This window comes from Struthio camelus, chromosome 21 (assembly GCF_040807025.1).
Source record: "Struthio camelus isolate bStrCam1 chromosome 21, bStrCam1.hap1, whole genome shotgun sequence".
NCBI lineage: Eukaryota > Metazoa > Chordata > Aves > Struthioniformes > Struthionidae > Struthio > Struthio camelus.
In genome coordinates, this window is record NC_090962.1 from 746,277 (window position 1) to 770,892 (window position 24,616).

General features: G+C 50.1%; 3 protein-coding genes across 6 annotated transcripts in view; 2 read left to right on the forward strand and 1 right to left on the reverse strand.

The window, feature by feature from the left end:
- DNAJC11 (DnaJ heat shock protein family (Hsp40) member C11) overlaps window positions 1-7,466 on the forward strand; it is a 30,965-nt gene extending 23,499 nt beyond the window's left edge. For both annotated transcript variants that reach the window (XM_068916231.1, XM_068916233.1), the window contains 4 exons: window positions 482-539; window positions 1,316-1,458; window positions 1,894-2,023; window positions 2,837-7,466. In XM_068916231.1, coding sequence (XP_068772332.1) covers window positions 482-539; window positions 1,316-1,458; window positions 1,894-2,023; window positions 2,837-2,862 — 357 coding nt within the window. In that variant the 3' untranslated portion in view covers window positions 2,863-7,466. The remainder of the gene's footprint in view (window positions 1-481; window positions 540-1,315; window positions 1,459-1,893; window positions 2,024-2,836) is intronic.
- A 1,339-nt stretch (window positions 7,467-8,805) lies between these two features.
- Window positions 8,806-12,230, reverse strand: PHF13 (PHD finger protein 13). Of its 2 annotated transcripts, XM_068916234.1 has the most exons (4): window positions 12,118-12,230; window positions 11,624-11,725; window positions 10,446-10,998; window positions 8,806-10,001 (listed from the first exon to the last, which is right to left on the reverse strand). In XM_068916234.1, the coding sequence occupies exons 1-4, from the start codon at window positions 12,154-12,156 to the stop codon at window positions 9,775-9,777; spliced, it is 921 nt and encodes a 306-aa protein (XP_068772335.1). In that variant the 5' UTR covers window positions 12,157-12,230; the 3' UTR covers window positions 8,806-9,774. The 2 variants fall into 2 exon arrangements, with proteins under 2 accessions (XP_068772335.1, XP_068772336.1); XM_068916235.1 differs by lacking the exons at window positions 11,624-11,725; window positions 12,118-12,230 and adding an exon at window positions 11,098-11,233.
- A 294-nt stretch (window positions 12,231-12,524) lies between these two features.
- On the forward strand, window positions 12,525-24,368 carry KLHL21 (kelch like family member 21). Of its 2 annotated transcripts, none has more exons than XM_068916229.1 (5): window positions 12,525-12,647; window positions 13,791-14,821; window positions 16,766-17,171; window positions 20,364-20,436; window positions 20,935-24,368. In XM_068916229.1, the coding sequence occupies exons 2-5, from the start codon at window positions 13,798-13,800 to the stop codon at window positions 21,226-21,228; spliced, it is 1,797 nt and encodes a 598-aa protein (XP_068772330.1). In that variant the 5' UTR covers window positions 12,525-12,647; window positions 13,791-13,797; the 3' UTR covers window positions 21,229-24,368. The 2 variants fall into 2 exon arrangements, with proteins under 2 accessions (XP_068772330.1, XP_068772331.1); XM_068916230.1 differs by lacking the exon at window positions 12,525-12,647 and adding an exon at window positions 13,214-13,577.
- The last annotated feature ends 248 nt before the right edge of the window (window positions 24,369-24,616 follow it).

A 24,616-nucleotide genomic window follows, 5' to 3' on the forward strand; every position in this document is an offset into this window, starting at 1 on the left:
TGCTAAGTTTGCCGGTAAGTGTCAGAGCGGGCTGGCAGAGTTTGGAATCTGTAAGTATGCGTTCCCTGTCAGTCTGGGAACTGCTGATTAGTCTCCCTTTTGGCTTAGTGTTCTGCCCTTGTTGGCCCAAACAGCAGAACTCGGGAGTCTTTGCAAGTGACTGCTGTGTCTCCTTCCCTGCTTAGTACTCTGCTCCTGCGTGGGTGAAGATGAGCCCTGCTCTTGTCCCTACTGCTCCATGTTCTGACGCTGTATACCTGTGCCATTTTCTGTGTTGTTTCCCTTTGTGGTTTGTTCTGATCTTCTGTGTTCAAGTTTAGATGGGTTTTTGAGACAGGCTCTGGCCTGCAGGTGTGTTTCCAAATCATTCTGCACTTTAAGCCTTCTTAGTGAAAGGGAGCTGATTTCATTCTGGGCTTGTCTGTTTTGGACGTGGTGTCTGTCACTGCTTGATTCTGCTCTGCCCCTTGTGTTGTTACAGGTCCGGTTAATGCAGGAGTCTGTCCGGAGGATAATTGAGGCGGAGGAAGCCAGAATGGGTAAAGATTGCACCGTTTACTTGTTCTGTGTGTTTGGAGAGAGGATGGGGCCAACAGAGAGGCTAGGTGGTTGAGGGGGAGAGATGCAAGGTGTAGGCTTTTCACTTTCACCTTTAATAAAGCACAGCATAATTGCTGTTGTGCATGTAGTGGGGAAGTTCCATTACAGTTCAGTTTCTGGTGTCTGAGCTTAGTTAGGGGTCCACTGTGTATTATCTTGGGACGTGCTGTGAGATGGATCAACAGGATGAATACGCTAGTCTGGATTGATCTCTCAGCAAAGATATGTATGTATAAGGGTGTGAAAAAAGTTACTGTCTGACATTTAGGGTTCACTGATTGCTAGTCCACACAACTTGTTCCTGGACTGTAATAGGAAATCTAAATTCTGTTAAGTTTGCTAGCAGTTTCCAAGAGAACGTTCCAAAGTGAACTGAGTGACCTCCACATTTATATGGCATTTAAGTCATGTCATTCTGTGCTGCTGCTGAAGATTGCTAACAAACACTGAAGTGCAAATGATGTTCTGTCTTGGAAGGCGTGGGTCCAGAACAGGAGGAGGAGGTTCTCACATCCCTCAGGCCTTGTTTGGTGTGGTATCTGGAGAGATCACATGTCAATGTAGAAACTTTCCCTTCTATTTTCCTTAGAATTATCATTGAAAGCAAAAGACAGTGCTGGGGTGGGGATGGGGGTACGCTGATTTGTTCATCAGTTTCTGCCCAGGTGCTTGTAGGAAGCTTTTTGTCACATTTGTGATTTCATGTGAAATGCAGGTTTGATTGTAGTGAATGCCTGGTATGGGAAGTTTGTTAATGACAACAGCAGGAAGAATGAGAAGGTGAAAGTAATAGACGTGACTGTGCCCCTGCAGTGCTTGGTGAAGGACTCTAAACTCATCCTTACAGAGGCCTCCAAGGTATGTAGCTGTTGTAGCAAAGCGCAGACTCAAGGGCTTGAAGGTGTGAATCAGAACCGGGGGATTTCTCCAGTGTGCTTAAGCTAGTGAATCTAGATCGATTTACAGAAGCCGTTTCTGTACCAAGTGTTAGGAACCCCTAAGAACTTGTACTCCTGTGGGCGTTTCCAAAGAAACCGTCTCAATGTTCATGGTTTGGACAGTGTGTGTCTTCTGGAGCTGTACATGAGGAACTTCACTGCCCACTGATTCACTGTGTTCTACATTTAGAACTTGCCACAGTGGAGATGATTCCTTAGTTTCTCATTTCATCTCATTGGCAGCCAAACTCTTTTTTTATTACACCTCGTTCTGATGCTAATAAATGCTTTTGGTCACTTGAAGAGCTGTGAAAATCCATTCCCTGATGCTCAGTCTGTCCTTCTCTGGTTAAAGGCTGGGCTGCCGGGTTTCTATGACCCCTGCGTGGGTGAGGAGAAGAATTTGAAAGTGCTTTATCAATTCCGGGGAGTTCTGCACCAAGTGATGTCAGCTGACAATGAGGCCCTTAGGATACCAAAGCAATGTAAGTAGCAAGGACTACCCTGTTTTCTTTCGCTAGGAACCAGTAAAGAATTGCCTCAGCTGTGTGTGGCCAGCCAGTATGCTGGCTTCCAGTCCATGATCTGGTGCCAGTGGCACCGTTGTGCTCCTGTCTGGATATGTCAGCTGCAGGTTTTCTTGCAAGCACGCTGGAGTCATTACCTCCCATCAGTTAGTGGGTGATGGAGTACGTTGTGTTGTGCCTCCAACAGTGCTTATAATGCGAATTAGTGTTACTGAAATGGATGGACTGTGATATATCTCTAGAGTACGATCATGAAAGAGCTCCTCAGCACCGCTGCAGCTGTTTCTACCATGTAACCTTAGATATCCAACCCAAGTTAGAAGCAGAGGCTCCCTACAGGTACCAGGTGATTCACAGCGTCGGATGGCCCTATGAGGACTGAACTGAATATATAAAGGCAATTTGGAGGCCTAAGCCAGATTTCCTCCTCGTCTCCGTTTGTCTTTCTCCAAAACGTTTTCCCTGCCAGAATCATTTTGCAAAATAGAGATGAGCTACTAGTGACAAGTTTCACTGGTACCACTGAAGGCATGGTGAGCTGGCTGAAGAGCACAAATCTCTGTAAGTTAATTCTAGATCACCTCCCTGGCTGAATTTTAAGGCGCAATCCAACTTGTGAGGCATACATTGGAAGTTTGTGTGAAGTATGTTTAATTTACAGCTAGAGATGTTTCTGTCTGTCCCTGCTACAGCGGTAAGTTCAACTTAAAGCTAGGACGTGTCTCATCTAACAGGAGTGGCTCATATCCATTTACTGTTCTTATCCGACAGCTCACAGAATTGATGCAGATGGCTAATCTGATGAGAGTGTGTGTGTCTGTTACGGTACCTGGGTCAACAGAAACCACAAAAGCTTCCCCTGGATGCTACAAGTGTGAACAGAGACATTTTTATTTTTGTGATCCATATAGAAGGTGGTGTCATACCAATTATGTTAGGAGACAACATGAGAACCTGCTTCTACAGGTGGCTCCAAGGCAGTACTTCTCTGAATTGTGGCTCAGTAACCAATAAAGCAACGTGACTCTGAATGCACAGTGCTTTCTGCTGAGGTTGTGTGAACGGGGTACTGAGCACCAGCCGTCATTCAGCCAAGGTTTTTGTGCTGCAATTTGGCCGCAGTCCATTTGTGCAGTCTCACATATTTCTTCTTGCACTGAGCAGGAAAGAAGACTTGCTGCTCTCGCTTCTCCTCATACTTCCTGGGGTAGGTAACATACCGTTTTGTACTCCTGAGGGGAAGGGAAGTTCTGTGGCCGCCTCCAGAAAGTCCTCTGGGTCAATCCTTTTGTTGGAAAGAGGACAGAGATTGTTTTTTCATCCCAAATCTGTATTTGAAATGTACTTGTTACAGACAGGTATGTTTGGAATGAAGTCCTTTGATTTTTGTAATAACACTGACCTTTCCAGCATGAATCTATCCAGCTGCTAGTAACTCTCATTTTAAACACTGCTACTCCAGACACGGACTCTGGATATAATAGTCTCATTAATTCAATTCTTCTGCCAGCTAGAACCATGTGCTACTTAAGTTTTCAAGAAAGTAGGGAAGTAAGCTGGCCAGGACAGTAATTCATTTCATCTGATTCTGGTGCTGCAATAATCTCTTCCTATCTAATTTATTACTAGGACAAAGAGGAATGTAGTAAACACAAGTAAACCAGACCAAAGCGAGGAGAGATGCCAAATGAGGTAAAGAGCTGAAAACTTAAAATTCAGTTGCCTCTTCCAAAAAACATCAGTTGTGACATAAATTCCGTGTATTAGTCTTGTGTGGAAGCCATGCCAGGGATTTGCCAAGAAGAGGTGCACTCTCGTTTTAGAGACACAGAAAACGGAAATGGCAGTCTTACTGTCTACATCAACAATGAGAGATTTTTTTTTTTTTTTTTACATATATAGATAGAAAAGGGATAATCGTAGCTGTTACTCGATCACAGAGCTGTAGTGCAGCTCTTGGCAAGTCCTAAAACAGCCTTTAACAGTTATATGCAAGAGACAGAAAAAAAGTATGTATTGGCACTGCATTGTTGCTCTTGACAATTACTACAGTAAATCATTTCCTCACAAGCATCTGGGCCCCTTTTTCTGTGTAACTGTGGTTCTCTTTACTCAAGTCATGGTCTTATGCCCTATGGCAAGTAATTATAACAGAAAAATTAATTTTCGAAAACAGACTTATTTCAGCCATTCTAAAACAGATGAACTCCTCCCCCCCCCCAAATTTGTACAATTAAGTGAAATAAAATCCTACATCAGGAGCCAGTTGCAACTGAAGATTTTTTTTTCTTTAAAGTAAAAACAAGTGAACACCACTTGTCACCAGTGTTCTACTGATCTGAAATTAAATGTTAATTGTGCAATAAATTATCTTCAGCTGAAAAGCCGCCCATGTTCCCTTTGCATCTTTAGGACAGTCTTGCAAATAAACTTTCTGCGAGGCTTGGTTTGCCAGTTTTAGAAATGTAACTGTACCTCCTTTCACATCCTGCTTCTTTTCCTTTTCTGAGTGGTTCTATCTATAGCTAGTTGAACTGGGCAGGATTCTCCACCATATTTTTTTTTCCACATCTTGTCACAGCCTAAAGCGTACAGTCAAGAGGGAGAGTCATTCTGCGTTGACTAGGGCATGCCAAATACTTCCAGTAGGAGTACTGAGAACTAAGAGATTTGCATAAGCAAATTCTAAATAGTAGCAATGTTTACTGCTAATTGCAAAGAAGAATCTTACAGTAGCCCTGTAGCTACCAGAACAAGTGACACTGAAGACTATTTTCTTGAAAAGTTTATACATTAAGGCAGTTCTCCTTGTTTCTGACAATTTCCTGAGATATAGTTCCCGTTGCCATGAAAATGAAACGTTTTCTTACATATTGTCTACATTAAAATATAGGGAAATAGCAATATGATTCTAAAAAAGATGCCTCAGTATTTCAAGATGTTTACGGTATTACTACACTTGAAAACTAACACTTCTAAGACACAGGGTGCATCGTTCCTGCTCCAGTAGCTTACATCTGAAACAGGGTTGTGTCTTTGGATGCAAACTTTAGAATGCCATAGAAACCTGTGAGGTGAGACACCATCCTTCTCTTTTGCTTTAACCAGCAAAAGGTTAAAGCACCTTAATGAGGATTCAGGAACGCTTGCTAGTCATCTTTTTTTAGCAAGAGCCTCTAAATTAGAAATTCTTGAGCTGGAGATACAGGTTTAGGATTTTCTTTTTATAGTCGTTCCTTGTCTTCTGTACTTGCTTCTATCCCTGACAGCCTTCCGCTTTTGCTATCTCTGTATGGTTAAGCCAGTGTAAGAATACAAGGTGTCAGAACTCGATTCAATCACTTGTTAAACTGTGAAAACCTTATAAACCTCCTCCCATGCAACTTAACCAATACATGTCATACCTGAAGATGATTCAGCAGCTGGTCCAAGGCTCAAATTCAAGCAGATGCTTTTTCTCTTGGTCACGGGTTTGTTCTCATCAAAGAAAACTGACTCAGTTCCAGCGGTCTTCCCCTTTTACAGTGAAGGTACTGCTGCTAGTGCAGAGATGAAGTGATTTGCGTAAGTTAGTTGAACGCAATGAGAGGATCTAATTCTCTCTGCCTTCCCCTTCTGCTACTACTTCTCCTAACACTTCAGAATTATCTTTATATCTGATTGTAAAGTAATTCATGCAAGGGGCAGATGAACCTTAACTTCGTATTTGAATCCTTCTAATGTGTGACTCTCTTTAAAGTGAAATCCCTCGAGGTTAGTACTCAGCCCACTCCCTGGCTGAGTACGATAACAAATATATAATTTATTTTTCCTGCAAGATCAACCCACCAAAGTCTGGATTCACAGACTCTTGCTTTTCCATTCCTCTTGAGTACTATGAGTGGCCTTTCATACACGAGGCACAAGGCTCCTGCAGCAGTTTTTTCTCTGCATCAGTTAATGTACGAATTCCATTTTTGTTTCCCCGCAGCGTTTGTAATTGTCAGCTGTTGCTGAATTTTGTCCACATGGTGGAGCATGGCGACTGCCTTGTCTCCTCCATTAGAGCCTGTTCTCAGGTTGGTCTCTTCCCCTGAAGAGTTGCTTCATCTAGCCTCCTCTCGTCTTATTCTGTCTGTGCCAAGTCTTAAAGAGACTAAGGCTAGTCCAAACTCAAGAAACTGTTTCCTTTCAACACCACTATTTCTGCTCTATGAGAAATTGCCGTTTTAACAGCTACAAACTCCTTTGGGACTTCTGTTTATCAGTCTATATAATATTGAGTAACACACAGAATTGAAATAGAACCTATAAGTAACCAGGGCTTAAGCTTTTAATGATCCAGTGCCGTTTGAAAAGAGGCACGTAATCCTTTAAAGGTTGCCAAGCTGTTGAAGAGAGGCTGCTTCTTTGAACTTAGCTGGCTGAGCAGCACTGCCTTCGGGGTTGGCTGGTACAAGAGACGAGGAGTGGCAGCAAGGCACAAGCATCACTTTGGCAGTTTGGGTCCTTGGTGTCACTGCTCTGTGTAGCTTCCAGCCCTTCAGCCTCCCTTCCGCAGGCAGCGCCACCCTGCAGCAGGGCTGCTGTGAGGAAGGGATAGGAGCGAGGAGATTCTCCCTTGGCGTGGTTCCCTGAGGGTTTAAGAGGAGTTTGTTTTAGGTTTGGCTGTGGGCTAGTACCTGTGGCGCAGATGCAGCACAGCCCAAATTCTGTTTCCGAAGCTGCAGTGCCCAGCCCCGCAGGACTGGCCCTGGCTGCAGCCGGGGCTTCTCTGCTCTCAGGGAGGTGGGACAGGCACAGGGTCACCGGTGCACGCAGCTTCTGCATGCAAAGCCTGCCTTCAGGCGCTCTGCAAGGGACCCCTGCCCAGACTGCGCACCGCAAAGGATGTGGGCATCCTGATCCAAGCCCTCTCCCCTCCGCACCTTTCTGCTGGTGCCCGTCACAGAGCCCAGTGCAGCGTCCTAGTTGCCTTCAGCCACTCTCGGTTCCTGCGGTCGCAGGAAATCACCTGCTTTCCATCACTTCTGACGCGAGCCGTGCTGCCCTGTGCTTGTCCCCACAGCCCCTGCACGGAGCAAAGGCTCAAGGGCAACAGTTTAGATTAGTCAGAGCAGAAGCCAGGCAAGCAGGCAGATGGGAATAACAGTCCCCTATTGGTACATGCCAGAATGATTTGTCTGCAGCGTTTTTCCTGTCCTTACTCACGTGACTGGGTATATGGTTGAGGGAAGACTGTTTCTGGTCAAGTTTTGCCACCACCTAGCACAACTGTTTTGCACACCAGTAAATCAAAATAGCAGACTCCTGAGTCCAGAATAAAACAGACAGTCATTGTTCCTTTGTTTCACATTTAAGGAAAAACATGATTCATTAAAACAGTTTTAATGAAAAAATAAAGTTCTGAATTAAACTATAATCATACATGGCGGAAAGTGATGAACTTAAAAGTATGGAGATGTTATTTTTTCTCTCTCTCTGCTGATATTGTAATGTGCTGGACTTGTCAGACACCAACTATTGGGATAAATCTGAAAAGGTAACAGAACAAGAGTCAGTCACATTAATTAGTACAAACCTCTGTGAAAAAGAGGCAGTTCACTTGGCAGTTTGTCATTTCTCCCATAAAAGCTTCAGGAACACATTCCACAGTGGTCCAGTTGAATTGCAGACACGCTGTAAACAAAGAGACCAATACTCAGAGCAGGTCCAACCCTTACATAGCTCGTGACCAGGATCTCCCAAAGCCTTTCTGTTTGCAGAGTGAAATTGCAGCATTTGAGAACTTTGGTTATTTTTCTGGCTGCAAAGAACAGTCAGGCAGCCGTATGGGGCAAATCTTTGGCAAACTCCTAGGTGGTTCCACTTCGCTTCTAGAAGGCAGCATACCACAGTCATGGTCTTGTTTTACAGAAGCTGGAGAGCTGGTTTTCAGAACTGAGTCAGTTGTTGCAGCTTGGTGGGATGGGATTTTTATAAAGGACCAAGTTTAAAGAACAATACGGTTGTGCAAGTCCATCATACTGATCCAGGCTGACAGATCTTTTACGTCCCAGCGTCCCACACAGTAGAGCCCCAGGGCACTGCAGTGCTGTACTGTCTGCCTCGTGCTTTGGCAGCCTAGTGTTACGTGTCTAAAGGGGAGTACCTGACTCTCTGTACTTGGTCATCACCAGGGCATACTTCCTGGTAGGTCAGTATTCAGGTAAGGCAATGGTCTAACGTGGTGTATCTGCAGTAGTAATGTGGACACACTTCTACCAGTTCAGCTCGTCTTGCTCCAGCTGTAATACCAACCATTGACTTCCCCTAACCTCGCGGTCTCACAGGACAGAACCTGCATTGTTCATTAGGCATAAATTAACAGAGCTCTCTCAAAGACATAAATCTAATTTGTGCAATAAATACAATTCGCTCTGTTTGGTCATTGAGGAACAACATCTACATCTCGGTGGCCTCACGTACAAGCCTTGAATCCCTTTCGTGTGTCTAAACAGATTTCCCCTGGGCTAATGCTCCAGGAGGGCCAGTCAGGGGACTGCAGCATTGGCAGGTGCCTCTGTATTCTTTTGTCCTCCCCAAACTGGATGGATCTTCATTGCACTTCAACTTGCTAGCTGCATAGCCCACGTTTGCTTTTATCTGCATAATTTGCAACCAAGAGGCTAAAGATCTTGGTTTTTTGATTGCAAATGCAGTCTCAAAAATGAACAGCAACAACAAAGGTAAACACAGCTGTAGTACTCAGGTGGAGGTGGTCCAATCCCAAACTAGACCTGGTAGGTTCTCAGTTTACTACAGCCCCTTTTACAGTCCAAGTTTGAATTCTGGGCTGAGAAAAGGGAAAGAGTCATTGTCTCCTTAAAACAGCACCTCAGAGCTTACCAACCGGCTGGGAAACAGAGCAAATGGTACCCCCCTCCCCCCATACACACTCACATTTGAGCCAATCATGCAAAACAAAGTCACGAAAATCACTGTAAGAAGAGACTTCTAGGAAGAATCTCAGTGTCACTAATCCCCAGCGCTGCCTGTCCAGAAAGAGGACTGTTTTCTTCTTTTAAATGCACCAGTCCTTGGAGCAGGAGGAAGTCCCGGTTTCACTTGAACAACGCCAAATCACAGACCTCAGTGAAAGCAGCTCACCTACTGCCCAGACCCACTGCAGACGAGGCAGATCACACAAGAGGCCAGTAGGTATTCACACTCGCTCCTAGGGAGCCTTAGAATATCTAAGATGGATATATATGGACAAATGGGCAGGTACAATATTACATTAAAATTAAAACACGTGGCCATTTACTTTTGAGACTCTTCACACAGATTTCCCTCCTCCTCCGTCTTTGGAGGATGAGTTTCCTAGCACAGAGAAGGTTTGCAGTTTCTTTCGCGATGGGATGAGAAATAATACGTGGCAAAGGTATTATACGTTCCCAAAACATCATCCAATTCATAGTTTTAACTGGACAAAACCCCACTGAACCTAGAGAGCTTAATCTGTCCTTGAGCTAATCAGTATCTAGCAGCAGTTTTGACCAGTTGGCTTCTTCCAGCCCTGGTCATCAACAACTTTGCGATACCTTATCCCTGTTAACTCAGACAGACCAGGCAGCCCTTTAGCCTGAGCAGTAGAAGTTCGGAGGAGCGCTCCCTGACCTCCTGGCTGGAGTCTGTGCTTTGCACGGCTAGCCTGCCCAAGCAGCACACCGGTGCGGCCCTTCTCTCGGCTAGTCCAGAAAGCGCCTGCGTGAGCCCGTCCGGGAGCGGTTTGAACGGCGAATATCAAACTTGGAGTCCCGACACTTCTGGCATATGTAGACCTCTGGGACGTTTGATTTGCGGATTTTGGCGCAGGAGAGGTGGATCCAGGTGTGACACTCGTTACACTCGATCATTGGCCGCCCAGCGAAAGGTTTCATGCAGAAGCAAGTGACTAGGTCCCATGAATCGTCATCTGGGGAGAGAAATAGCAAGTTACGCTTTTTCCTCCCCACCTCCTCCTCCTGCATTTCACTGGATGTGAATTATTTTCCTTTTGAGTTAAAGTAGCTACCTGGATTTCAAAGACAGGCACTTTTTCACTGATTTTTCCAGGGCTTAATAGAGTCTCTGCCAGCTCTTGCTCTGGAAGAGAATCTCAGCAATGCGAAAGAGGCAATAATCCAGGGAGAGGAGTAAAGCAGCTACTTATAGAAGTCACAGCTTTTCACTTGGCTTACTGTGAAAGTAGCCAAAAACCCCCAGAAAGCCCCACCCACTAATTAAATCTGCCCAGGCAATGTACCTTTGTATTTTCCTCATGCTACAGATAACATACCGAAAGGATGAGCAACAGCACCTATCATTTCCATCTGGCTAATCATCTCACAAACTTCCTTTCGATAGCCAGGCCACCTACCTGAATCCACCATAATGTCCTCATCGTCACCGGTGCCGTCCTCATCCCGAAACACAACCTGCTTCCCCTGCCGAATGACCGTTCTTTTACCCACGCTCTGTATCTCCACAGTCTGCTCGGCTGTCACAGCAGGATAGGAGACGCTGGAAGGTGTGTCAGAGTCCCACACCGAGCAGTGTTCGGTAACAGACTGAGGGTCGCCCTCGGACGAGGGACTCATCGGAGTCTCCACGTAAGAGTCCTCAGCCTCCAGCTCCAGCAGCTTCTCCTCATAGTCTTCCTCTGCAGACGCTTCTGTTTCCCTTCTCTTCAGTTTTTTCTTCTTCCGAATCTTATCAATTTGCTTTCGCTCTGGCAGGAAGTTGCTAGGTTTTGCTCGCTGGAATAGGGAACCATACGATTTTGTTCGCTTAAGCTGACTAAAGTTCTTTCTGTTCTTGACTGGCAAGGAGACAGAAGAAGGGATGTCATTGAATCGGGGATCCCAGCTATCGCTGTCAATTGTGCCTCCAGTGCTGTTGGGAGGGCTGGGACTGTTCCTCAGGGGTGTCTCCTAGAAAATATTGAGAGAGCAGACAAAAGCATTACGTTAGAGCCAAGTCGCATGAGATGCTACAGCGTTTCCCTCCATAGTGCAACGTTTAAACTTCACCATTTTGAGGGAGTGCCATGTTGCACCATATATTTCGCATGAGTTCAAGTTCCTGCTCTCTTCCACGCGCTTCGTAACCTAAGCTCCTGCAGAGAATTCCAGCCAAGGAAAAAGCTGCCGGGCAACCTTTAGATGAGGAACTCGAGGTCTGTAGCTGTCTAGGTCTCGGGAACGATAAGGAAGAGATTCTGCGATAGATACTTTAAAAAATGAAACGATTTTTACACTGCGTGAATAGCAGTCAACCAATTTCATGATTTCAAAGCTTTGCAGCTGTCCCTTCTGTCCTAGCAACGCAGCATACACTCGCAATTTTCCTCCTTTTAATTAGAAAACAGGTATTGTGCTTAATCTCACCAAAAACACGTCCCCAGAACACTACCAGAGTTAGATCACTGCGTTTGGCACGCCCTAAAACAGCGTAGGCGAGCCTCGACCCACGACTAGTCCAGCGCGAGGGCAGGCGGAGGGAAGGCGGCAGCCGGGCGAGGGGCGCAGGGCGGACGCCCCCGGCCGGGCCCCTTACCTCCTGCGGGTAGGGGATGTAGCCGGCGTAGGCCAGGACGAAGGTGCAGAACTTGTTGAAGTCCTCCACGGTCCGGTGCCGCTTGGAGGCGGGCGAGAAGTCCTGCCGGAGAGACGGAGGCGGTGAGCGGGCTGCGGGGCCGGCCCCGCCGAGCGCCGGGGGGGCGCCGAGCGCGGCCCGCCCCCGCCGGGCCGGGGCCGGTGCGGGGCGGCGGGGCCGAGCCGGGCCGCGCCCGCTGAGGGCGCCGAGCACCCTCCCCCCTCCCCTGCCGTCCCCCCGCCCCGGTCCCCCGGGGCCCCCCGGGGCTCGGCGGGGCCGGGCCGCGCCGCGCCGCCGCCATCCCCGCACGGCGCCCCCCGCCCCCCCCGCCGCCCGGCCCGGGCGAGGCTCGCGCCCCGCCAACGCAAGATGGCCCCGGCGGCGCGGAGGGCCGCGGCGGCGAGCGGGGCCCGGCGGCCGGGCGGCGGCGACGCCCCCTCGGGGCCCGGGCTCACCTCCGGGGCGAACGGGGAGGCGCAGGAGTCGGAGTCCATGTCCCCGCGCGGGGCCGGGGCCGGGGGCGAAGGGGGGCCGGGCGGACGGGCCGCGGGAGGCGGGCACGGCGGCGGAGGGGGGGGGCGGCGGCGGCGGCCGGGCAGCGCCGACGCCCGCGAACCGCTCGGTACCGGCGGGAGGCGGCGAAGGGGCGGCCGCCGGCGCGGGGGCTGCCGGGAGCCGTAGTCCGCCCGCGCGCCGGGGGCGGCGGCGCGCGGGGGCCGCCGGGAGCCGTAGTGCGGCGCGCGGGGGCCGCCGGGAGCTGCGGGGCGGGCATGCGCGGCGCGCGGGGGCCGCCGGGAGCCGTAGTCCAGCGCGGGGGCCGCCGGGAGCTTCCGGGCGGGCATGCGCGGTGGCGGCGCGCGGTGGCTGCCGGGAGCCGTAGTGCGGGGTAGTGCAGCGCCCAGCGCGGCTCGCGCGCCTCGAGGGCGGCACCGGCACCGGCACCGGGCGGCGGCGGCGGCCGAGGCGCTTCAGGCGGCGGCGAGCGGTGAGTCCGGGCCGGGCCGGGCCGGGCTGGGCGCGGTCGGGGCCCGGGCCGCGGCGGGGCGGAGGGCCGCGGCCTCGACGGGCGCCCCGGGCAGGGCGGGGGAGCCCCGGGCCGTGGCCGGGGGCGGGGAGGGCCGGGCCGGGCTGCGGCGGCGGCGGTGGTGGTGGGCGCGCCCGGGCCCTGCGCAGGGGGCGGCCGCCGCCGCCTCTTCCCGCGGCCTCGGCGCCGCCCCGGCGGCGGCTGCTTGTCCGCCGACCTTCTCGGGAGTCGGGCCGGGCGCCGCCGCCCCGCTCTGCTGCGGGGCCGGGCTCCGCCGAGCCGGGCAGCTGGCCGGTTGTGCCCGCGCCGCCCACGCCGCGCGTCCGCGGCCGCCACGGCTGTGCCCGAGCGGAGCGCAGCGCCCGCGGCGGCTGACAGAAAGGGGTTGTTGGGCTGGAAGCGGTTCGTCAGCGAGGTTCGTGGTAGCCGGGACGCGGCTGAGGCGCGGCCGGGGCGCCCACAGCCAGGCCCGGGGCAAAAACGCTGCCCGTCTCTGGATATAAATAGCTGGAGCCTCGCACCCGATAAGGCCTGTCGCAGCAGCGCGAGGCGGCGGGCCGAGGGCGTCGCGCCGGGCCGCCCGCCGCGGCGAGGGTGTTGCCCTTGAGGGAAGCGCTGCCGTCCTCGTCCCGCAGCGATACGGTCCCAGTCCGGCACAGGGTCTGCTGGAGGTGAGGTGCCTCCAGCTTAGCTGTGAGGCTCACGAAGCCATCGAGTTTATGTATACGTGCAAACGCTCGGAAGCTCGGTCCCGATCTTGGTAGTTCTCTTATTCCCGGGAACCTTAAGCAGGGACTTTGCAAGGATATAAATAGACAAAGTTTAGCAAACTCCTGGCAGCGGCGCACGTTACGTAGCTGAGCTTGCTGATCCTCTGCGAGAGGGGCACAGGTAAGAGCGCGTACAGGCGCGTGGCAGACGCCGTTGCTGGCCAGAAGGCGTCCCTCCCCGCTGGCCCGTTCCTTCGTCCCTGGGGCGGTCAGCTCCGGGCTCAGTTTGCGAGCGCAGCCCCGCGGCGCGGGTCGGCGGGGCCGGCGCTGGGGGTGGCGGGCCGTGCCCGGCAGCGTCCCCGCGGTCTGACGGCCGTGCTCTCCCCTCCCGCAGGCACGGCATGGCGGCGAACACGGGCAGTTCGGCGGCGGCGGCAGCGGCGGGGGAGCCAGCGCACGCCGTGTCGCTGCTGCGGGGGCTGAGCGCGCTGCGGGCGGAGCGGAGCCTCCTGGACGTGACGGTGGTGGCGGGCGGGCGGGAGTTCGGGGCGCACCGCGCCGTGCTGGCCGCTGCCTCCGGCTACTTCCGCGCCATGTTCGGCGGGGCGCTGCGGGAGGCGCGGGCCGAGCGGGTGCGGCTGCACGGCGTGGAGCCCGAGTGCCTGGCGCGCCTCCTCGACTTCGCCTACACCGGCCGCGTCGGCGGGCTGGGCCCCGACATCGCCGAGCGCCTCCTACGCGCTGCCGACCTCCTCCAGTTCCCTGCTGTCAAGGAGGCCTGCGGCGCCTGGCTGGCACGCCAGCTGGAGCCCGCCAACGCGCTGGACATGCAGGACTTCGCCGAGGCCTTCGCCTGCCCGGCGCTGGCGGCCGCCGCGCATCGCTTCGTGCTGCGGCACGTGGGCGAGCTGGGCGCCCAGCTGGAGCGCCTCCCGCTCCCCCGCCTCCTCTCCTACCTGCGCGACGACGGGCTCTGCGTCCCCAAGGAGGAGGCTGCCTTCCAGCTGGCGCTGCGCTGGGTGCGCGCCGAGCCCGCCACCCGCGCCCCGCTGCTGCCCCAGCTCCTGGCCCACGTCCGCCTGCCCTTTGTGCGGCGCTTCTACCTGCTGGCCCACGTGGAGGGCGAGCCGCTGGTCGCCCGCTGCCCGCCCTGCCTGCGCCTCCTCCGCGAGGCCCGCGACTTCCAGGCCGCCCGTCTCGACCGCCACGACCGCGGTCCCTGCGCCCGCATGCGCCCCCGGCCCTCCACCGGCCTCGCCGAGATCCTCGTCCTCGTGGGCGGCTGCGACCGCGACTGCGACGAGCTCGTCACCGTCGACTGCTACAACCCGCGCACCGGCCACTGGCGCTACCTGGCCGAGTTCCCCGAGCACCTGGGCGGGGGCTACAGCGTCGCTGCGCTGGGCAACGACATCTACGTGACCGGTAAGGAGCGCGGGGCTCCCCGCTGCGGCGCACGGGTGGGTGGGTGGGTGGGCGAGCCAGCCGGCAGGTGCTGCTGGCTGGCCAGGCGTTTCCCAGGGTATACGCAAGCATAATCCCCGGGGGCCTGCTGCAAAAGACCCCCTCCGCTCCCCGGGCAGCGTCTGCCTCGCGCAATGCTTTCATTCTTCTGCCGGGTGTTTGTCTGTTCCGTTAGGCCGAAAAACAGCAGAGCTCCTTGCCTGGCTCTGGGTGTCTGGCCAGGGCAGAGCACGTGTGTGTGATCCGAAACAGCCTGCATATTTCTGTCACAGCCCTTCCCTGGGCTTGCTCGTTCTGGGTCATTGATGGATGTACGAGTAGGAAGCTCAGAGGAAAAGGCAGCTGCAGCCTTGCGCGTGGCTTACTTCAGCAGTCAAAAGCATGAAGCGTTTTGAAAGCTTTATTCCGGGCGACTTTTACCAAAACATCAGTGCTGAGAGTGCCATCAGAAACGTTTGGGTTCTAGTTGTGAGACTTGGCTTTCCACAGAGCAGCCAAGTCTGAATTTCTGCTCCGGCACAGTATGACTGCAGCCTAAGGACAGGAATAGGGATTCCTAGAGTTGGGACGCAAAGAGGATTTAGCAGCTGATCTCAATCTGGGAGGTATTTTGTCATGACTAATACTACTGACTATGCAGACAGAAGTCAGAGATCTTGCACTGGTGGAACTTTTTAACCGCTTGCTCTGGACGATGGGAGTGACTTGTGGGTTTTGAATTTCTGGCTGTGAAGAAAGTGTTGAGAGTCCTATAAATCACAAGCCAGCACGCGCGCTTGAGGCACAGGCATGTCAGAAAGCTCGCGGCACCTCAGAGGCACGGAGGAGTGGCATAGCAGAAGGAGTATATGAATCATGGTATCTTCCCCACTGCATTTCCTGCCTTGTGCCGGTCCGTTCAGGCTATAGTTATTTCTTGTAAGGTGACAGAGATGTGTAAATTTTGCTGTTGGGCTGCAAATAGGTATTTTCCTTGAACTACATCCCTACAGTTAGAGCGTCAGTCTCGTGGCTGCCATAAAGGGGGAGAGCAGAAACGCCTGGGAAACCAGATGCTGCAGAACAACTGGTTCCCATTGTGCAGGTTATGCTACTGGAGATTTGAAGGGCAGCTCAGATGCAGGTGAACAAACAACTCTTAATTCTCTAGCTGTCAGCGGAAAACAAGGCTCTGATTTTAACGACAAGGTTGTAAAGATGATGTGCTGACATACTAGTTTGTATTAACACTCTTAAGTCCCACGGTAACTTTCAAGAACAATTGCAGGCAGGCCTGGAGCTGCTGATACTGAGCTGTGGCGGCCGCTTTGTGCCGAGAACCCCGTGCTCTGCGAGGTTGTCGGTGGTGGAGATCTTCAGTTGTTCTGTCTAATGTCAGCGTCGTAGCTCAGGCAGCGCAGGGAGATTAGGAGGTTTCTGTGTTGCTAATGGTAACTATACCTTGGCTGCTAGTTTTCAGTGAATGTTAATCTCTACTATATCGCAGCAACTTCTGCGGAGTGACAGGGCAGGGACTGCAAAAAGAAAAAGAAAAGGGTAATTTGGAATGATGGAGCTGGTCAAACGTGGGATGCTTGCTTTGAATCATTGCTGAATGTAAGTTAGGAGCCCCAAGGGAGAAATGCTTTCTGATATACTGGGAAGCTGAGAAAGGAGCAGTAGGAAACTTCTGTTAAAATCTTCTCAGTGCCAGCTACTGTGGTCCTCTACTGCCTAACTATTTTCATAATGTTAGCTTATGGGAAGCAGAAAAATGCGTGTGTGGATATTAAGAAGTTGTAACGTGAAGATATGTAAGGAGCTCGGTCCTGAATCAAGCCCTCTTCTCCATCGCCCCTTTCTACTTCCCAGGCAGGGAATGTTTTACAGAAATTTACTCTTGAAATGTTGTGTCCTCTGCTCTAGGAGGATCGGATGGATCAAGGCTATATGACTGTGTCTGGAGATACAATTCCAGTGTGAACGAGTGGACAGAAGTGTCTCCAATGTTGAAAGCAAGAGAATACCACAGCTCTACAGTCCTGGATGGGCTGCTGTACGTTATCGCCTCCGACAGCACAGAGCGCTATGACCACTCCGTGGATACCTGGGAGGCTCTGCAGCCCATGCTGTACCCGATGGACAACTGCTCCACCACGTCGTGCCGTGGCAAGCTGTTTGCTATAGGCTCCCTGGCTGGCAAAGAGTCCATGGTTATGCAGTGCTACGATCCCGACAGCGATCTCTGGTCCCTCGTGAACTGTGGTCACCTGCCTCCGTGGTCATTTGCACCGAAGACTGTAACTCTTAATGGGCTCATGTACTTTATAAGGTAAGTGGTGCAGATGATTGCTTCCCTTCCTGCTCCCCGTTCCGCGCCAGGTAAAATGTGTTTTTTCCCCAGGAAGGTATTTGGATTTTTGCAGACGGTCAAAGGAGAATGCTGTGTTGAGAAAGCAAGGCAGCGCTTCCTTTGCTGATTCAGTGAGCTCTATAAACTGCCGCAGTTCTGCCGTAGCTAAACCTCAACGACTACACTTGAAATGATGTAAAAATGTCTGAATTTGAACCCACGGTTGGGCTACAGTCAGAGTTGCAACCTGGTGTAAGTCAGCAGTTCTGCTTTGAAATAGACTTTTCAGTTTTGTTGACTTCTATTTCAGTCCTGTTGTCGCTATAAATAAGCAAGCAAGCTCTAGGAAAACGTTAAATTGTAGAGCATGAGAGTCCTCCGTGTGAGTAGAGATAAGAGGACTGGAGATGAAATGACTGGTCACTATTTTTAAGCACCTTTCCAAACCGGAACTTAATTACCCGTATGGCTCAAATACTTAAGTTATCCACTTAATTAAAAATAAATGGAAAGGTATGCTAGCACTGAAGCATCGGCGTGCTGACTTTGAGCAAACATAAGCTTCTGATAGACTCCAAACGGTTTTTTTTAATCTCTTCTTGGGCAGCAAGTTCTAAGACCTTTATTTGCTGCAGTTAGGTTCGTTCTCGCTCAGCCAAACGTCTTGGTTCCTGGCACTTGCTGGCAGACAGTGGTTCGAGTTGCTCAGTTTTCAGCAAATACTGGGAAGGGTGTTTTAACTGTTTTGATCATAAGCCAGTTTTGTTTGATTTTTTTTTTTTTGATACTGAACATTGAACTTTCAGGATTTCTGAACAGTTACGCATCTGCAGGAATTAATAAGACATTTGCCTTTACCAGTTTTTTTTCTCCCCTCGGTTCAGACGCTGCAGGTGGACTTGCCTCTCTGATGTCTGCAGTCATATAAAGCTGTAAGACAATCCTTGCAGGACGGAGGAATGGATTATTAATGAAAGATGCAAACTCATTTTTTGTTTAGTTTACAATAGTTTGTGCTAAAGCGTCTGACTTACAATCCCCTCTTGTGGGCCTAGTTTTATAGCTATAAATACAGCATTGCAGCAGGGCTTCGTTCTTCAGTTACCTCTTTATTAGAGCTGACCTTGAGACAGGAGAGGATGTCCCGTCCTGACTGTCAACCAGTGCCTGGAACTGTGTGCTAGGAGTTTTGCTAGTTTCCCTTCCAGGCCATCTGTGTTTTCACTTTCATCCTGACAAGTATTCGACTTGCCTGATGCTATTAGTTACAGGAAGCGTTGTAAACAGCAGTAATTCTTCCCTGCACAAATGGCTTGGCAGCAGGGTTTCTGCTTCCAAGAGGTGTGTCCCTAAGTAAGTATCAGATCCTCATTTTGGTGCGAGCAGTCCTAAGGGAAGGAAGGCTGTTTTTCTGTAGCTCCCTCAGGACTTGAAACGCTTATTTACATGTGCCCACGTGAAAGATGTTTCATTCAGATGAATATCTATGGAATTACAGATACCTATCGGATCTGAGTCACTTCACAAAAGTAACTCAAAGTAAAGAAACTGGCTTTAAAGCATTTATCCTATAGGGATATTTGTTCAGAGTGCAATAAAAAGACCCACAGCCCACATATCTCAGCTCTGCTCTAGTCTTAGCAGATGGAGTTCTAGATGTAATGCTTTGCTATACAGATATTGCTACTGTAGGTGAGATTTTTCTCGTTCATTTTCACTTCCCCTCCCTTTTATTCTGGTTCATGCTAAGTGATCTATAGTGATACCTTGTCACCAGCAGAATACAAGAGAATGCATGAAATTATAATACAAAGACAAAAGATAACATTTGAATATGATTGTTTTTATATTTTTCTCCTGTAAATCATAAATCAGATCTTTCATAAAATGAACTTGCAGCCATAGACCAGCTGACTCTAGAAGAGGTGCCTATGACTCTTGAAAGTCAGTCCTGTTAACTAAATTAAAGAAGTAGAGAAACTAAATTGAAATCCATTGCTGGATTCCATGGCTGAATCCATTAAAATGAAAACTCAGATTGATCAGCAGTTGAAGGATAAAGTAAAAGTTTCTACCTCTTCATAGTTTTTCAAATCCATTTGTAACATGACTGTCTTGGACTGAGTTACAGCACTTCTTTGGCTGCTCTGACCTTGTCCCTTCCACATTCTTGTGTCAGCAACAGCACATTTCTGTGTCACAAACATCCCTCACCTGTCGCTGTCGCACTCCCGTCTTGCAAGTGGAACGGGTAAAAGAAGCCTTGTGGGATTACGCTGCTTCTGTGAGCTCTTCTGTTACAGGCCTCTGGCCCATCTAAATTTGGCACTGGCTAAAAACCTCCAGCAGTAGGGAGCCCCGTTTGTTTTAGGTATATAGAGGGTTTAAGCCTCTCTGGAGCAGCAGATTTTTCTTCCAGACTCTTAAGCGTTTGGTACGAAAGTCAGATTGGTCTATAAAATGCCGGCTTGCAGAAATTGAGCCTGCGATTAACACGTCTACCACAGATGCAGGTTTAGAAAAGACTAGATTTGAAAAAGCGCTCGGGACTGCGCATCAGCCCTCAGCCCGGCAGTGGCACGTGCTGCACGCTGGACTCAGTGCTGCTTGCGATCCAGAGTGACTCACCTTGCCATCTCGGGCAGGAGCGAGCGTCTCTTAGGGAGGTGGAAAAACAGTGTGATGCTGTAAGCTTGCTCTGTCTCCATTCGCCTTGGCTGCCTCAGCTGACTAGGTAGTGTCTTAAAACTCAACCCATGCCAGAAAGTATAAAAAGAGTATCATTTTGACTGTGGAGAAGCATCCAGGCTCTTTGGATGCGTATCACTAGCACTGAGAACTGGAGAAGGCTGCCTGTGTTTAATATGTGGTCGAGGCACAATGTCTTTGCCAGACCCATTTCACCTCTTTGTAGAGGTGAGGCAAAGAGATCTAGTGGTTTTCTGAGGTTGAACATCAGTGCTGGCATATAAGGAGCCAATCCTGGAGGCTGGGGTCTGCGCTAAGGCCTGTGCCTTCGTGCAAGTACCTTTTGGTCTTAGCGTTTCTGTTCCCATCGAGCTATGTAAATAGGCAGCACTTCAGGCCATGTCTCAAACAGTTGGATTGGAGGCTTCACAAGGCAAGTCGTTTTTAGAACATAAAATGATCGTCTTGCATTATCTCCTGCAGAGATGACTCCGCTGAAGTGGATGTTTACAACCCAGTGAAGAATGAATGGGATAAAATCCCTGCCATGCTTCAGGTAGGATGCTTACCAGCCTGCTTGGTGCTTGTCAGTGTTAAAAAGTGGCTTAATTTACCTTGGGAAAACAACGTTCTGTTTAGCACATGGAGTGTATTTAAGCATACTGTGGTTACCCAGGCGAAAAAATCCTGGACTCAGATGACACAGAGCAGCCAAGTGTTCAGCCCAGCGTGCAACAGTGTGGCAAAGTTGGAAAAGTTCTGTTCTTTGTGGGTTTTGAACTGCCGCCTTTCTAGCGAGAGGCATGACTGTGTCAGCCCAGCCCGGCACCGCTTGCTTGTGCTGCCCGCTCCAGTAAGGGAGCGGCGGCAGTCACTGACTGCGCGTGTTGAGCAGGAGTCGGCAGCTGGTGAGCGCTGTGCCTGTTCCAAATCAGCAGTTGCAGGACTTTCACAGTGGGACAGTAACTGGCATCTTTATCCTAGGTAAGACACCTACCTCACTGACCAAATCCTCCTTTGTTAATTATTGTATTTATGTATTTTGGGATTGTAGGTTCATGTCGGGGGGAGCGTGGCTGTACTAGGCGGAAAGCTCTACGTCTCTGGTGGCTACGATAACACGTTTGAACTCTCGGATGTCCTGGAAGCTTATGACCCAGAAACACGAACATGGAGCGTAGTGGGCCGACTTCCCGAGCCCACCTTCTGGCACGGCAGCGTCAGCATATTCCGACAGTTCATGCCAGAAACCACGCAGGAGGATGACGGCATCACGCTGGACAACACCATCAGCTTGAACAGGCAGCGCCAGAACCTTCATAACCAGAACCTTAATGAGCTACGTTAACAGGGGAACATACCGTCTCTGGCTTGACGTGAGTTCGTTATACGGAACCAGCGTTGCTTTGAGAGGAGGGGAGAGGTAAACTGGTGCTTGGAAACAAAAACATACTGACCAGTGGAGAGGGAGTAAAAATTCTGGAATTATTAAAATGCTGTAGTAGAAACGTAGTTGGCAGAAAGTGAGAGGCCTCTGGGTGCAGTGTTCCTCAGCCCTTTTCTGTGGAGGGAGAAGAGAAGGCGCAGCGTGATTCACAGAGAAGATCTGAGAGGTGAACTCTGAAGCAAACAATCACGTTAAATATCACTGAAGAATCACTTGCAGTTACAGCTTTTGGTCAGACACCTTTCACTAGAAACTCCTTCAGCCTGCAACACTTCACATTTGCTGCCAAATTCCTTTCTTCGTGGTTTCTTCCTACGGGGGAAAAAAAAAAAGAACAGAAGAAAACGGGCAGGACCAAACCCCCGATGGCTTGAGCGTGCTGCAGCGGGAGGGCTTTTTCTGGTAGGGCTAGAGTCTGGACCCACCGCTTCCTGTTCAGCGTTTCAGAGGAAGACAGACCTCCTGTGCCCACCTTCCTCTGTATGGCTTGAGGGGAAAACCCCTTCCTGTGAGAAGATAAAGCTCTGTTGTTGGTGAGAGGTTAATACGAGAATAGAGCCCAGCCTATCGCATCACTGTAGTCTTTGATTCCTGTTCATACTTTCAAAGAGAGCATACATGTGCTTTTCCTGCTGCGTAGCCAGGATCTTACTGAGGCTAGGTTATGAAACTTCACACTTCCCATTGTCTGGCCTTGAATTCTTCAGGCATTTTGTTTTTTAAGTGGTAGCATTTTAAGTTTTTGCAGGTATTTGTTGCGTTACTTTCGAGGAGAATGACTTTTTTATTATTTAAGGAACACCTTCATCTATCTTTTAATCACATTGTCACAACTAGATTGTTTTCAGTTTTGATCACCCAAACTGCACTTTCCTTTAAGGAGGAGGGAGAAGGGGGGGGAAAGCAAATAGCCCTCTCAGCCGGAGTGTTGAGTGACTTCTGGGGGCGGGTAGCTTGTGCCAGGGTCCCTCAGCCTTTCTCCTCTCGCAGTTTTACAAAGCTTTTGTTTATATCAGGCTACTCGGCTGCTGGCTGAAGTTGGCAGAAAATTCCCTTGAGGCATGTTCTTGTGACTAAGGCTATTTGCTGTTGGTTCTTCTATATCAAGCTCTCGGCACATGCGTTGGGTTAGGCAGATCGGCCCTGCGTAGTAAGGGCATGTTTTTCCTTCTTCACCGTTTTAAAGGAACTACGTCAGAATTTTACTATTTTAGAAGTTACCTGGAAAGTGATAGGAAAGAAATATAGCACAGGTTCCTTAGGAAGTTCAGCACAGACTTACAGGGAAAAAAAAAAGCTGGTGGTGATTAAGACACCTCGATAAAAAGAATTGCTTTGAGTTAATGCTCACGTGAGGGAACCTACTGAGCAGCTGGAGAGTTCTCACGCCTGTCTTGTTCTTCGGTTTGCAGAAGCGCTTTGCGTTTGAGCAGTTGGAAAATGCTACTGAGGTAATTTGGTTAAGGTGTAGGAGTTTACAAGAGTGTTAGCAGATTAAAAGATAATGATTTTAGGTTTTCCTTTTGGGGGAGGAAGGGTGCTGTGTAAGATTTGCTTTTATACTTGCTCAAGTAACCTAGTTAGCTTGAGTTGTATTTCCTCTATTTATCTGGGGCAAGTGTGTTTCAGTTGAAGAGAAACTTTTTGCAGTTGACTTGTGGAATGTCTCTTGAACTAGAAAATGATTAAAATTGCAGTATGGCTCATCTGAAAACTGGTATTACACCTTCAGGAAAAAATGGAAGATGTAATAACAGCTGAGATGGTAGCTGGTTTTGTGCTTTTTTTTTTCCCCCCCAGTAGAAGAAAATTATGAACCTAAACTTAATTCAGAAATGAGAAGCCCATACCATATACTTGATGGCGTACCTTCTAGCTTGCCACTGAACGGAGTACAGTCAGAACCCTATCTCCATAACAAGCAACATGTTCACAGCTTACAAAAAAAAAAAAATGTTTTGCCTTGAATACTGTTTTATGCTAAGCTACTTAGCGGTGAAACTTGAGAAACTTGTTTGTGGAATTTGGGCTATTCTTAAAAGTCTAAACCTTTGACAGTGCCTTGAAACTGTTACATGCTGGTAGGCTTCAGCCTGCTAAGGATCCAAGAGGAGACGGGCACAATAAAGGTGTCACTTGATAGATTCAGCAGTCTCTCATTGCTATTTCAGTTTCAAACTCCGTCCCTGAGGTGTCAGCTGCTGGAGGAGCCTTGTCTCCTGCGCGAGCAGAGGGGCTGAGGGTAAGAGCTGGCAGAGCCCCCTCCGCGATGACGGCGCTGAGCGGGGCCCTGCGCAAGCGGGCAGCGTTTGGCCGCTCGATTGTTCAACCCAGCTGCAACGGTTCCCCTCTGAGAGTAACGGGGCAGAAAGTCCCACGGCTTCTCCCCGCTCCTTGGCTGGGGCGCAGGCCTGGCCGGGGAGGGCAGCAGTGCCCGAGGCGCTGCCCTCGAGCAGCGCGCCCGGCGGCCCGCTGCCACGCTCGCCGGCGCGGGGCCCCTCCAGGCACGCTGCGGGTCACAGGACAGCTCTTTTCCAACAACGAGTTGGTGCGGGTCCTTCCTTTCTGAGAGTAATCGCCATGCCCCTGTCCACCTAAAACACCGAGCCGCTCTCTCCTCACGGAGCCTGGGCTTTGTCCCGCGTGGGGGAGAAATAGCAACGTGCTGCTAAGCATAGTGACACGCGAGTGCCCAAGTCCGCTTAAGATAGGGAGCTATGCTGCCTGTGTGTGTTGTACAGCTGAATTTGCATAGTAGACTAAAGTATTTATGCTGAACTATTAATAGTATGTATACTATGTCTCATACTGTAGTGCTCACTGGTGGATTTGTCATCCTGAATTCCCTGAACCAGCTGAATAATTATGGATTTGTATTTATTTTTTGTAAATTCATTGTGTCCAAATCTTTAAGTACTGTTTAAATACCATCCTTTGAAGCAAAGGCATTTTACATTTACAGATAATGTATTTTTATTCTCATAGTTTGTTTTTAAATTTACTTGAAACAGTCAAGTTAAATAAAACACGTTACATAAATATTTTTAACTTTTCAGTGGAAAAATTATTGGGATAAGTTGCTACTGCTTCGTTTCTCACTGTAGGCCTGGGGCACGTTTAAACTGAAGAGCTGCCTTGTTGGTGAGTATCAGAGGAAAAGCGCAGAGGGCACGGATATAATCTGAATGAGTGTGTGTACCCAGTAATATATGCGGTATGATATTCCCCTCCTGTGGGAATATTCAGGTTTTTCAGTACTTAAGAGTGACCCTGGCTCATATTAGTTCAG

What these genes read in the sequence shown, in the direction of transcription:
- PHF13 (XM_068916234.1), bottom strand. Translation starts at nt 12,156, where the DNA reads ATGGACTCCGACTCCTGCGCCTCCCCGTTCGCCCCGGAG. An exon ending in CCTCCCCGTTCGCCCCGGAG is followed by an intron (nt 11,726 to 12,117) that starts GTGAGCCCGGGC and finishes TCTCTCCGGCAG; the next exon opens with GACTTCTCGCCCGCCTCCAA. An exon ending in GGACATTATGGTGGATTCAG is followed by an intron (nt 10,002 to 10,445) that starts GTAGGTGGCCTG and finishes TTCTCTCCCCAG; the next exon opens with ATGACGATTCATGGGACCTA.
- KLHL21 (XM_068916229.1), top strand. Translation starts at nt 13,798, where the DNA reads ATGGCGGCGAACACGGGCAGTTCGGCGGCGGCGGCAGCGGCGGGGGAG. An exon ending in CAACGACATCTACGTGACCG is followed by an intron (nt 14,822 to 16,765) that starts GTAAGGAGCGCG and finishes CCTCTGCTCTAG; the next exon opens with GAGGATCGGATGGATCAAGG. An exon ending in GGGCTCATGTACTTTATAAG is followed by an intron (nt 17,172 to 20,363) that starts GTAAGTGGTGCA and finishes TATCTCCTGCAG; the next exon opens with AGATGACTCCGCTGAAGTGG.